The 13504-nt window shown below is 52.4% G+C and overlaps 1 protein-coding gene across 1 annotated transcript; it reads right to left on the bottom strand.

The window, feature by feature from the left end:
- Nucleotides 1-10221: 10221 nt before the first annotated feature.
- Nucleotides 10222-13473, bottom strand: Mrpl28 (mitochondrial ribosomal protein L28). Its single transcript, XM_010620613.3, has 5 exons — nucleotides 12762-13473; nucleotides 12027-12179; nucleotides 11512-11646; nucleotides 11343-11429; nucleotides 10222-10590 (listed from the first exon to the last, which is right to left on the bottom strand). Exons 1-5 carry the CDS (start codon nucleotides 13047-13049, stop codon nucleotides 10483-10485), a joined length of 771 nt encoding a protein of 256 aa, XP_010618915.1. The 5' UTR covers nucleotides 13050-13473; the 3' UTR covers nucleotides 10222-10482.
- Nucleotides 13474-13504: the final 31 nt, after the last annotated feature.

Genomic DNA, 13504 nt, shown 5'->3' with positions numbered 1-13504 from the left:
GGAACCCCTGAGCTAAATCCCCGACCCCACTTCCCCCCCCCGCTTTTTTTTTCCCACTTTACCCTTTCTTAATACCACTGCGCCCAGCTGCCCAGGACCCTGAGAAGGTAGCCTGGGGCTCTGCTCTGAGCAATAGGGATTCAGACAAGACCAGCGCACACAGCAGGTATCTGATGACTGCTGGCTGTCACCTGGCAGGAGTCAATATCCAAAGCTGTGGGCTGGGGCTGGCCAAGGCCCACTGGAATACAGACACTTTTCCCTTGATTTCTCCCAGGCACCATCCAGGATCCAGGGTGGGCTTTCCTTCCCGTCCCTACCCAGTGATCCCACTATCCCAGGCCAGCCTGAGAGGGAAGGCTCTGCATGTCCTGACCTCTGGCCCCGCCACTGTCTCTGTGGCATCACTTGCTGAGGTCTGGGGTCCAGACCCTGCAAGCCCCACAGGCCAATCCATGTAACCTGCCCATCACAGGCTGCAGAAGACAAGAGCCACTGCCCCAGACACCCAAGGGCACACACCTGGCAGCAGCCCCTCACCCTAGACTGGCTCTGACCAGCACTACCCTATCAGAACCAGCACTGTTCATGATTCAGAGTCCCTCCCCAGGCTCAGTCTCCATCAGCTGCTCCCCAAAGAAAAGGATACATGCACCAACAATCACTGTCCCAGAAGACTCCATCTACCGTTCCATAACAACCCAAGACCCTGTCTTGACACCTCATAGGTACCTTGACCAGCCTTCATTTTACAGACAGGGTTACCACCTGCCCAGGTTTCCTAGCACGCCATCCATCTCTCTCACACCATAGTGACATCCCTCCCCTGGAGTGCTCTCTACTTTAAACCTCGCAGAGATCCCCGCTGCCTCCATCCTTTCAGGACTCTTCCTGTTGGTATTTCCCCCATACATCCTTACCCTTGATGCATCTAGTCAGTTGCCCACCTCTATGTTCCCATTAAGATGCACCTCCAAGTAATTTTTTTTTCCTTTTTTGGGGGGTGGGGGCAGGTACCAGAGATAGAACTCAGTCCTTGCGCTTGTGAGGCAGGTGGTGGCACCACTGAGCTAAATCCCTGGCCCTCCAAGTCACTTCTAATGTCACCATCATATACACTCTGGACATTGCTCACCCTCGATGTCCAGCTCCTCATCCTTCATAGCTCCCAGGCAAGTCCAGAAGTCCTTACTTAGGGCTCCAGAGCTGGCAGCTCACCTCCCATCCAGCTGCACACCAGTGGCACCTGCCTGGGGTGAACCTCTCCAGGGACTCAGCATAGCACTGGATGCCCAGGGTTGCTCGTGGCATAAAGGGACAACATGAATGAGGGCATCCCAGTCTACTTCACAGCAGGGACGAGAGTAATGGATGAAGCTGAACTGCTAAACCAATATGAGTCCCACCAGGTCCTGGCAGCAGGTGTCATGCTCACCCATGTCCATTCAGGACAGCCCTAGGTCCCAAAGCGCTGGTGCTGAGGCACTCTAGCAGCCCTCCCCCAGCCCATTAAGCCTCATGGCATTAGAAGAGACAGTGGATGGCCACTAGGTGGGCAGTAGTTAGACTTCAACACAAAGAGCCTCCATAAGATGGAGGACTAGACGGACAGCAGGACCCTTAGGCGTTGGCCTTTGCTCCCAACCTCCAGCCCCAGTGCTTGCCTTGGTTCTGCCGAGCTGCTGCCATGGTCAGGCCAGGCCCTTGGGGTCAAGTCCACATCCATCCTCCTCCTGGCCCAGGGTGGTGGGTGTCCCCAAGTCCTGGGACCAGAACAGGAACATCCGGCCTCTGGCTTCTCTGGGTCTCTGCCCTGCAGGGACAGGAAGGGAGTCAGGAAGCCCGGAGGAAATGTGCAGCTCTGCTCAGGTGGGTTGTAGTGTGAGCGTGAGGGACAGTGTCCAGGTTGGGGGTGTGTGCAGGACCCGAAGAAGGAGCGCAGGAGGCTTCCACTCAGGGTCAGCCTAGAGAGAAGTTAAGGAAGACTCTAAAGAGAGGAATCAGGGAGGGCAGCACTGGGGTGGGGCTTGCTTCTGAGATTGGACATTACACCCTTCTTTCACTACACAGAGTCCTTCAAGATGCCAAAGCCCTTTGCTGGGAGCAGGGATTTGCCACCAAAGGCTTTGATTTTATTAACTTCTATGACATTTATTCAGGCTTTCTTTTTCAAGAACCAAAGGAAAAATGTAAGAACAGAAATGAATCAATCCAGACTTAAAATGAATACTTTGAAATAAAGTGAGCTTTGAAGTCTTACATGTATTTGTCCACTTGACTCTGGAAGACCACTTTTTTTTTTAATGTTTAATGCTATCTCATTTATTTATTATTTAGGCTATTTAGGCAGTATGTTTATGTTGGAAATGGAAGCGAATTTTCTTTCTTTTTTTTTTTTGCACTGGGGATCAAACTTGGGACCTGCTTGCAAAGCAGGCAGCAGAACCACTGAGCTAAATTCCTGGCCCTCAATCACTTTTTTTTTTTTTTTTTTTGGTACCAGGGATTGAACTCAGGTCCTTGCGCTTGCAAGGCAGGCCACCGAACCACTGAGCTAAACCCCTGGCCCCTCAATCACTTTTTTAAAAGTAAATATTTATTAATGAATTTACTGTCATACTCAAAATCATTTATGTTTAAGAAAGGCACTGCTCCAAATCATGAATGGTATTACAAAGAATTTCAATCTGTTTCTTTCTTCTTGAAAATGTTGAAGCTTCTCCAGCTATAGTTTATTTCATTTTGCTTTTCTTTTTCTTGATTTATCAACTTTGTGTTTAACTCTGAAATTTACATCTCCTTTTTCTTTATTAGACCTTTGTGCTTTTCTTCATTTCATTCAACTTTTCTCTGCATATCTTGATAAAGTTTGCCTATTTCTACCTTATGTTCTTCCTCTTTGATTTTCATTTTGTGTATAAGTTTGGCAATATTATTCTTATAATCCTGTTCATGAGATTTTAGCTTTTCCCTTGCCATATCAGCATTTCTTTTTAGTTATTCATTTTTGCCTTTCAAATTGTGCTGATATTCAATGGTCTGTTGTAGCCCTTTTCTTTTTTTTTTTTTTTTTTTTTTTTTGGTACCAGGGATCAAACTCAGGATCTTGTGCTTGCAAGGCAGGTGGCGGAACCACTGAGCTAAATCCCCAGCCCTGTGATGTCCACATTCTTTCAGGACTCTTCTTGGTACATTTCCCCCATATCACATGGAAGCAGCACCACAGAGAATATTAGGTGAGGGCGTACACAGGGGCCAGCTTCTGTGAAAACAGAACATATGGCTACAGAGGACTATGAGCCTAACCCAGAGTACTCATACAGCTCCTGTGAAGAGCTGCATTATGAGTAGATCCCATTTTCTTCTTTAAGTTTCAGAGATGTCCTTCAGTCATCATGAGGAAGTCATGGGCCTCGCCAGAAACCACCATCTTCCCACCAAGGTCGGTGTAACACACCTGAGTGACACAACAGCAAAGGTGAAGAACCTGGGGCAGAGCTGACCCATGGTAGCATCCAGCAACGTGACAGCCTATGCTGTGACTGCCACATCACCCCCATTGGCCTGGGGACTGGCAAAAAAGTGCAGATACCTTCCTGAGAGGCACCTTGGCACCTTGGGATCAATTGGAAGTCTAGTGCCACAGGAGCAAGGAAACTCTGGTCACTCTCACCTGGGGCCTCGCTGGGCCCTGATTCTATGCCTGGCATGCCCCTGGATAGGTCCTATCTCTTCCTGGCTTCACTCCTGTGTAGCAGGTATGTCTTCAGGCTGCCATCCTGAATTACTTTTGCTACTTGGAGTTCTCTCAACTACCCTGTCACTGAAGCTGTCTCAATGCCAAGCTAAGGGGTTGGAGGCAGGAGCAAGGCTTTGTCTCAAACAAATCCATATCAGCCAGGGTGAATGCTTCATAAATAATGGCTGATTAAAAAAAAAAAAAAGCTGGGCATGGTGGTGCACACCTGTAATCCCAGCACTCAGGAGGCTGAGGCAGGAGGATCGCTGTGAGTTCAAGACCAGCCTGGGCTACATAGTGAGTTCCAGGTCAGTCTCAACTATATAGTGAAACCCTGCCTCAAAAAGAAAAACAAAATCAAACAAACAAACAAAAAACGGCTAACGTGACTGTGGTCCTGATGGCTCCTGCTCCCAGGTCAGAGCTCAGCTAGGTATCTGCTCTCCTCTGGGGCAAGGAAGACCACCCACAGAGGGGCAGATAGGGAGCCACTCAGCCTTGCTGGTATGGGTTTTCAGGATTAGGTGCTGTGGTCAGTGCATGCCCCTCTGGCTCAGGGTTGGAGTTACTATCTGTTGTAGGCACTAGTCAGCTGGTGCATGCCTGTCCCCTAAGGGAAGCACTCACATCAATGTCCCCTGCACCCAACAAACCTGTCACAGCACCCTTGTCCTGCCAACCCCCAGCAGTCAAGAGCCAAGCCCCTGTGTAACCCAAGGGTGGAGCACTTGCCTGGTATGCCTGAGGCCCAGGTTCCATCCCTAGTACTCAGACAAACAAACAAACAAACAGAAAAGCCAGGTCTCCAAGGCTAACAGGAAAGTAGTAACAACAGGTTGGGCCACAAGGTCGGACTCAGTCAACTCCTCACTATGGCAACCCCACAGCTCCCTCCCAGGGTACCATGCACACCTTCCAACTAAGGTCTGATCCCTGCTGCAGCCCTAAGGGGAGTTCTCACATTGTCTCTTAAGGATTTTCATTCCAGGGATATGTTTTTGTCTGGGAACAGGGGTAGGGTAGACACTAGGAGACAAGTAGGGTCAGGGTCAGCAGGTGGACGTGAAGGGTGCAAAGTCCAGGATAGCACTTGTCCCCAGCCCAAGTGGCCTAGGAAGAAGGGGAAAGAAGCCTGCTGCCAGCCCTGTACCTCTTCAACTAGGAAGCCTCAGGGACATCCATCGTGCCAGGGCTAGGCTGCAACCGTAGAGGCTTGAGTGACTTCCTCTGTCTGGATGAAGCAGGGATTTATCTGAGCCAGAGTATGCCAAGAGAGGGTCCTGATCTGCCTCACAGCCTCCGAGGACCATGTGTTACTTGCTAGGAACAGGTCAGGGCAGTTGGATAAGTGCTAGGCCAGCCTGGCAGTGGCCCTGGTGTAGTGTCTAAGACATGTCTCTAGAAGGGGCAAGGGCCTGCTGGCCTTCCCCAACCCCAGTCATCTTCCCAAAACAGGTGGTGTCCTTGTGTGTGGGGGGGGTATATCTCAAGAGCCTCAGCAAGAAAAGCCGTACCTTCCTGTTCTCTTGGGAGTACCTGCCCTCCTGCTGCACATGCCTTGCTTTCCTCTGTTCTTCTTTCCATTGGATGTGCAGCCCCAATCTGATACTTTTTTTTTTTCTTCTGGTACCAGGGATCAAACTCCGGACTTTGTGCTTGCCAGGCAGGCGTGGCACTGAGCTACACCCCTGGCCCCCTTCCTAGCACTTTAACCTCACAGCTTCTGGGTAGTGGATACCTTCTGGCACCCTATGTTGGTTATCATTTTTCCTTCCATCTGACTCATTTCAGTGATCCCCTAAAACCTCCAATCCCAAAGACCAGTGGTCACCATTCAAACTGGTAACCAGGGAACATCCTGACTGGGAAGTAAGGAACATGGTGGCCAGGTGGGCCATCTGCTCACACCCCTCCCTCTACTGCCCTCCACACTGCTGTCCTGAGATGTCTCTTTCCACTGCCTAGGAGCCCTGAGGCAGTGAGGCCAAGTTCTAAGTATGTGATTATGTATGCTGCGGTCCCTCTGGCCCCTCTGTCGCTTTAGCGTGTTGTGGCAAACAAAAGTGCACTGGATTAGCCACAGTGGATTAAAAGATTTGCTTCTCAGAGTTTACCTAATAACCTAACAATCACATCGACAGCAGCTTTGAACCTCCAGGACGTGCTTGTTGGGCCAGCTGAGAGCCCAAAGCCTCTGTGGGCAGTAGGACTGCGGTCAGTGGTCACACACACAGCCTTGGCCCACCTCACAGCCAGCTCTGCCCAAACTAGGCCCATGTGTTCTCGGCTCTCATGGGCCCCTCGGCAGAAGTTGAGGAAGGGACCAGACACTAGTAAAAACTGAATGCTCAAGTGGGGGTCTAGGGCCAGTCAGAACTGCCTGTTAGAGGGTGCAGCTATCAGGTAACAGGCCTTGCCTGTGCCTGGCTGGGCCCCCTGGATGCATCAATGCAAGTCATACACAGCCGCAAAGACATGAGCAGCGTGGGAGGGTGGCCACAGAGGGCAGGGGACACACTAGGCCTCCTGCTGTGGTGCTCAGCCCCTCTGCTGTCACCCCACAGTACATACTTCTGCCCCACACATGCACACGCACACACGTGCATGCGCATGCACACACACAAGCATGCCTGCCTTTGATCTCCAAAGGGGATCCCATTGACAGGCTCTTAATCGCAGCTGCTAGCAGGGCCCGTGCTCTGAAGTCCCGAGTAATGGGATTTGGTGCTTCTGATCCATCTAGGCTGGCTGCTCCCCATTATAGGTGGACATTTTTTTTTTTTCCTATTGCTTCTTTTCTTTCTTTTATCCTTCTTGAAAACAACAGAAAAAAGCTCTTTAAATCATGCCGACGTGACATGGCTTTTCACGGAGCCCAGGCATGTTGGCCAGGACACAGAGGGCCCAGGCCAGTCAGGGGTCTTTGATGCCGCCTCTGTGTGAAATCTGACGTGGGAGACCTACCAGGGCGGTTTTCGGGACTGTGGTGTGCTGGGGTGCATTCCACCTCATGCTCTTTCCTTTGTCTCTTCCCCTGACCCTACTTGGGATGTGTTGGGAGGTTTGAGGGTGGTGTGGGTGGGTGTGTGTGTGTGTGTGCACCTGAGGGTGGGGTGGGCCCTAGGCAGAGCCACAGCCATGAGAACAATGGGCTGCGAGGACCACGTAGTCCACCTGTCCCCCATCCATCCTTGTGTCCACCCGCCTGGCTTACCTTACCTGCCTGGCTCCGTGTGCCTGCTCACGCTCCACCGTCCCGCTGTCCGCCATGATGGGCTTGGCCGTCCGTCCGAGCACTTTCAGCCACTCCAGGAAGCCGGTCCCTGCTCTTGGCCACTGTGTGGCTGGGAGGCAGAAGCGTGACTCTAGGCTGCAGCTCGGGTTCCTGCCGCCGATTGGCTGAGGCAGGGACCAGATGACAGGCCTCAGAACCCTATGGTAGCCATGGCAACCAGCCCCTTTAGACACCGCCACCCCCGAGCCACTCCTGACTGCTAAGGGAGCAAGCGGCACCACCAGTGGGCCCATGCCAAGGTCCCTTTGGAGAGGTGATCGGGTATGGCTGCATGGCAGATGTTCCTGCACCAGCTATTAAGCATTTTCACATACATTCACTCATACTGTGTGTGATGGGTTCTCTGCCCCTCTTATAGCTTGTCCCAGGGCCTTCTGTGCCCTGCTTAACCCCCTGGCAGAGGTAGGAGAAATGGCCTTGCAGTCCCTCTGGAGCCCCTGCCGAGAAGGACTTCAGGTCAGGCTTGCCCCAGGGGCTGAAGCCCAGGCCCATTCTGATGAGAAAATAATGGGTATAGGTCAGTGGGAAGAAAAAGCAGGGAGAACTCCCCACCAAAGGTGAGCAGAGCCAAGCTCTCCCCCTACCTCAGATGGTAAAATGCTTGCAGCTTTAGCTCTCTGTTCACGTACCAGTCCACATTCTTTCTGGCCACTGCCTGTTGAACACATGGATCTATTCCCAAGATCTTCTCTCAACAGCCATCTAAGGACCTGGGATGGCCCTGCTCCCCATGAACCTTGAGTACTTACCTGGCAGAATTCTGGGACCTGGTCAACACCCTGTGACACACCTGACTTTGCACCTTCTCTCCCCTTGGCTACAGCGCCCTTTTGTGTAAAAAACAAATATCTATACCTACAGTCCTCAGTGAGGCAAGGGCAAGTAAATCACCAGGCTTGAAGCCACTACTCTTCTCTGTCACAGCCAGGAGCAACCTGGGCCGTCCAATGCTCCCAGGAGCAAAACTGCCGGGTTGAGGACCCTCTGAAGGCCTGGAGAGAACCCTGGAAATCCACATCCCTCCTCCAGGCTACCTCCTGGCCCAAACCCAGATCATATCTGCCAAGCTGAATATAGCAAAGAGCAGATCAGGGCTGAGAAGGCATAAGCCTCAGGCTCCAGGGAAGGGGTCAGGGTTGTGGTTGGCCCAGGGGCCACTGTGATCCCTGTCAATGCCAGAGAGACTCAGGAGAGGCAGGGGGTGGGGGTGGTTAGTAGCTGGAACATGGGTCCAGGAGGTTCTCATATCCAGGGAAGCAAGCTCAGAGAGCTAGGCTGGCCCCACAATAGGGCTTGGGATGACCCTGGCAGTTTGTAGCTACGGCTGTTCTCAGGCCACAGGACTTAGGGCTTAGGTAGGCCCCTAGACTTGGCTCCAGATTTCTTCATACTAGCCTGGTCCCAGTCTGAGCTGCCCTGACACAGGATGGAGTACCTCCCCTGCCATGATGGAAGCCACTAGCAGTCCAAGGGTGATGTGTGGACAGGGATGCTGCACAGGGTCAGCTGGTGGTGGTCAGGGAGAAGAGACAATTCTGGGGCACAGAATAAGTTTAAGGGTGGTGGGGTGTACCATGTCAGAAGAAGCTGGGACGTTATGGCCTCGGGTGAGGGTAGCTCAAGAGGGACTGGAGAAAGCCTAGGGCTCCACACAGCCCAACCCTATCTGGAGCCAGTGGAAGGCTGGAGTTGTCAGTAGGCTTTGGTGATGGCACAGGTGAAGGAAGGCCAACAAAGAATGACATGAGTGGGTGAGCCTGGCAGTGGCCATGGTGCCCAAGTAACCCAGCAGGACCCACTTGCTCTTCCCACCACCCTCCAGCCGCTGGGCACCTGAGCGGGGCTCAAAAGGCAGGTGAGGGCAGCAAGGTGAGAAGTTGAGCCTAGGACCCCACCTGGATCCACGGACTGCCTCTCCTCCATTCCACCCTACAGTGGGCATGGGCCCTTCCCGGCCCTGGTTGTCTCATTTCTAGGTAGACAGTGGCTCTATTGCTCACCCCTAAGGAACCCATACCCAGTCTTAACAGTCTACCCTTATGTCTACCTTCTCCTCCATAGCCCAACTATAGCTCCTACAACCCCGAGGCTGACCTCAGGCTCTGTTGTCATGGACACACATGGGCTCAGTCAATCCCTGGGAAAGTGTGTACGGGAAGATCTCTCTTGGTCCTAGAGCTGTTCAGACCCAGCAGGACAGGGCAAGGTATGGGCCAGCACAGGGTAGCTCTGCCTTTTGCACATCTGACCTCGATCAGTGCAGGTCCCCCACTATGGGATGTGTGGTTCCCAGCACAGAGTTACCTAAAATGGCTCAGCAGGCCAGGCCTGGCCAGGGCCTAGAGGGTGTAGGTGTGACACACAGGGCAGGGAAACACAGACAGAACATCCTGTTCACATCTAGTTCCCAGTGCTGTGTATGAACAGCACACTTGACCACAAACCTGTCCCTGTGTGCATGTGTGACTGAGCATGCACAGTCCCTGAGTTCCCACATCTTAGAAGGCAGAATGTTAGGGCAGATTTATACAGCCTGTCCCAGACCTGGCTTAGTGCTATTTCTGGTGTGGGGCAGATCTGTCACTCACTGAGGACCATGACCATTTTGAATCAAGGGCATTTGTGAGAATTTGATGAAACTGATATGGCCTCCCCCAGAAAAAGCCTATTTTGCCAGGGAGGGTGGCTCAGGCCTGTGATCCCAGCACTAGTGAGACTGACGCAAGAAGACTATGAATTCAAGGCAAGCCTGAAATATATAGTGAGACTCTATCTCAAAAAAAAAAAAGAAAAGAAGGGCTATTTCTGGATTCAAGGGCAATACCACACCCAGTCTACCTCAAACTGCCTCAGGCTCCAGGAATGATTAGGAGTGGCTTGCTGAGGTCAGAGGACTCCCACTGGCAGCCACACAAATGGCTACCAGGTGCCCATCTAGAAGCACAACCCAAGAGTCAGTGACTGAAGGATGTACACTCCAGACACATCAACCATACAGAATTCTCTCCAGGGGAAAAAGAAACATCAAACTGAACCTCAGTCTCCACAGATCCCTGGAGATGGCAGCTGGAGCCAGAGTGCACACTCTCCACGTTGGATCTCTTGACAGGGGCAGGGGGTGACTAGGCCAGGATCTCCAGAGAGAATTCTAACAAAAAAAATTCTCCAAACAAAAGAACACACACACTGCCAGGCTCAGACTTTACTTGGTCCTTGACCCACAAGCATAATAAATGCTGTCCAGGATTTGCCCCAGTCTGGGCAGGGCCTCTGGGGTATCCTGGGACAAAAGTGCCCCCAGGAGCTGTGAGGCTAGCATACGAAAACCAGGATTCACCCACTGCCCACAGGTGGCCCTCATGGCCATCCCAGGTTCTGTGTCCATAGTGATAAAAGATCCAGCAGGAAAGGCTGAGCCTGGTGGTCAGGCATTCAAGAGGCTGTTTGGTCACTTCCCGCTGGTTCTCTTCTGTACTACCACAGGCTCTGACAATGCCTGTTGCTGAAGCCGTGCAACCAGCTCCTCCACGTAGATCTTGAAGAAGGGGACAGGGTCCTGAAGGGAGAGGGTCCTGGTGAGACTGATAGCGGCCAACAGTAGCTGGGACTCGGGACTCCAGGGAAAATGGGAACCAGCTGCTGTTGGTCAGACATCTCAGGGAATTGGGGGCAGAGTAAGAGCTGGGCCCTTCAGCCTTGGTCACAAGGCTTATCGCCATGTTTGTCAATCTGGAAGGTGGACTCTACCCATGAGAAGAGGTCTCCCCTTTCTTGGGGACACAGCAGCCATGTGCCTGCCTCTGGCTTCCCTGTGGTCACAGATAAACTGAGCAGAGAGAATAGAAGGAGCCAGCTGCTATGGCAGGCGGGCTCCCTGTCCTGGCAGCTATAGGCTCCAAACCTTCTAGACACAAAAGAAAGACCCTGGGAATTCCAGGAGGCAAAGTAAACACAGACCCAAAAATCTTGCTCTACTGCTAAGTGTGGTGGTGCATACCTATAATCCCAGTACTCAGGCTGAGGCAGGATTATTACTGTAAGTTTGAGGCCAGCATGGGCTACACAGCTAGTTCAAAGCCACGCTGAATAATATAGCAAGACCCTGTCCCCAAAAAAGAAAAGAAAAAAAAAGAATCTTGCTCTTTCCACTGGTCTAGGGACAGGACAGGACAGGAGACAGAAGGAACTTCCTTCAGGTTATACACACATCAGCAGATACAGATCCATCAGGGTGTATGACACCAGCTTATCCAGGCTTTCTGCCCACTCCTAGGAAGGCAGCAACAGCTGGCATTCACACATGCTCACCTTCTCCTCCAGGAGCCTCTGCTTCTCTATAGCCTCCTCTAGCGTCAGGCCAACCCACTCAGCCTCCTCCTCTGGGATGACAAACTCCTGAGCAGGAAAACAGAAGACATAGTGAGGCTAAGCCTCCCTAAAGGCCACAGGCAGCAGGGAGGACAGGGGAAGCCCTCACCTTATACTTGTCGTAGATGGCTGTTCTCCGCTCAGGGTCATCTGGGTGCAACCGGGGGTCCTGCCGGGCAAGCCTCAGCAGCATTCCTCGCTTCAGGTCCATCCCAAACTTGGAGCACAGGTCTTCCTTTGGGGTCTGCAGGAGGTACACTTGGGACCAGATGCTGAAGGCAGGGCTCCACCCCACCTCCCTGTCAACCACCCCTCAACTAGACCAGAGCAGGCCATTCACGATGGGTGACACCGGCACCCGAGCCTAGGGTGGATCAGGATACAGATTAAGCTGAGGAATCAGAAGCAGGTGGCCATACTCACTCAGGCCCCGTGGGTACATCAGTCACCCACATAAGGGACTCTCCTGTGGACAGAAAGCCCTACTGGGGTTGCCCAGAAAGGGGCATGATCCTACCTATGTTTTGCCAGTTACTCTCGAGACACCACAAGCTCCAGTGTGGCACTGCTCTGGGTCTGAGTCTGGCTGGCCACAGGACCCTGCCATGCATCAGCCCTGCTTGCCTTGAGGATATAGAAGTCAAACCCATAGGCCTCATCAATGAGATCTAGGGTCCGCATGGTTACAGTCACAGTGAACTTCTTGTCCAGGATCTCACTGTAGAGCTCACGCTGAAACAGCTGTGGCTTCCACACCTTCTTCACCCTGTTTGACATCTAAGAGTGCAACAGAAGTCCTGTGAGTTTTGCTGTATCTCCCAGGTGGCGTCACCTTTCTGGTAGGGCCAGGCTAGTGGGTTCCCCAGTGCCTTCACCCTTTCCAGAAAAAGAGTAGCCAGAAAGGCCTCAAAAATACAAGTCTCTGGGCTGGTGATTTAGCTCAGTGGTACAGTGCTTGTCTTGCAAGCGCAAGCTCCGCAGTTGATCCCCGGTACCAAAACAAAACAAAACTAGTCTCCTCACAGAAGACTCAGACTCGTACCATAAGCAAACATGGGGGACAGGTTCTGCTCTTCGCAAATTGCCTTTGAGTCTCTCAGGCTTCCTGATTCTTCTTAAAAAAATTTTTAATCCGACCTCAACTCTCCCTCTCCTGGGCTCACAAGCCTCTTTTGACACTATAGCCGCTCTCCCCAAGCCTTCGTATGGTCTGTTTCCCCCAAGGCTGGGGCACCCCACCTCAGCATACGATGGTTTTGCCAGTGAAGTTTACCAGGTCTGTATCGCTTCATTTGTTAGGATGTTCTTTTGGCACAACTGCGTCCATCGGAACGACAACGAGCCGTCTCCCGCACCTACCTTGTCGTTGTTAGCGTATCTGTAGCCCAGGATCCAGCCCTCGCCGCCCCAGAGCCCCTTCTGGGACTCTCGGGGATAGTAAATGGGGATGGGCACGTCCTCCACGCGCTCCCGTTGCCCATTCTTGGGGTTGATCTTGAACTTGGTCCCGTGAGGCTGATAGTGGACGGGCGTAGGCGTGCGGGTGTTTTCCAAGGAGCGGAGGAAATGGGTGGGCAGGCGCGAGCAGATGCCACCTTGCAGCTGCAGGCGCCTCCACAGGTAGACCGGGAACCTGTGCAGAGGCATCTCACGGCGTTACCGTAGCCCTCACCTCAGCCAGGACCAAGGGATCGGCGCCACCGGAAACGGAACTATACCCAGTGCCCCGACCTTCGCTCGCCGGTGACTGGCCGCCAAATCTGTTCATCTATCTTCGTCCCGCCCCCTGCCCTTAGGGACCGTACAGAAAAATCTGGCTGAAAGAATAGCGGTTCAAGGCAATGTCGGCAAAGTGCAAAGTGCGGCCCAGGCATTTTCAGAGAGGACGGCGGAGGGGTGGCTCTCCTGGGTCCGGCTTCACCCACCACCCCAGGAGAAAGAGCAGAAAAATGTAAAAACTCTTTAGGCTTGAAAAGTCAGTGTAGAATATTAAATTCACTAATCACATAAAAATGTCTTGGGGCTGGGGATTTAGCTCCATGGTTCTGCCTCACAAGTGCAAGGAGTTTGATCCCCAGCACCAAAAAAAAAAAAAAAAAAAA

The sequence above is a fragment of the Fukomys damarensis genome, unplaced genomic scaffold (genome assembly GCF_012274545.1).
Source record: "Fukomys damarensis isolate Sample0158 unplaced genomic scaffold, DMR_v1.0_HiC HiC_scaffold_34, whole genome shotgun sequence".
Classification (NCBI taxonomy): Eukaryota; Metazoa; Chordata; class Mammalia; order Rodentia; family Bathyergidae; genus Fukomys; species Fukomys damarensis.
This window is presented reverse-complemented; position numbering and strand designations above follow the sequence as displayed.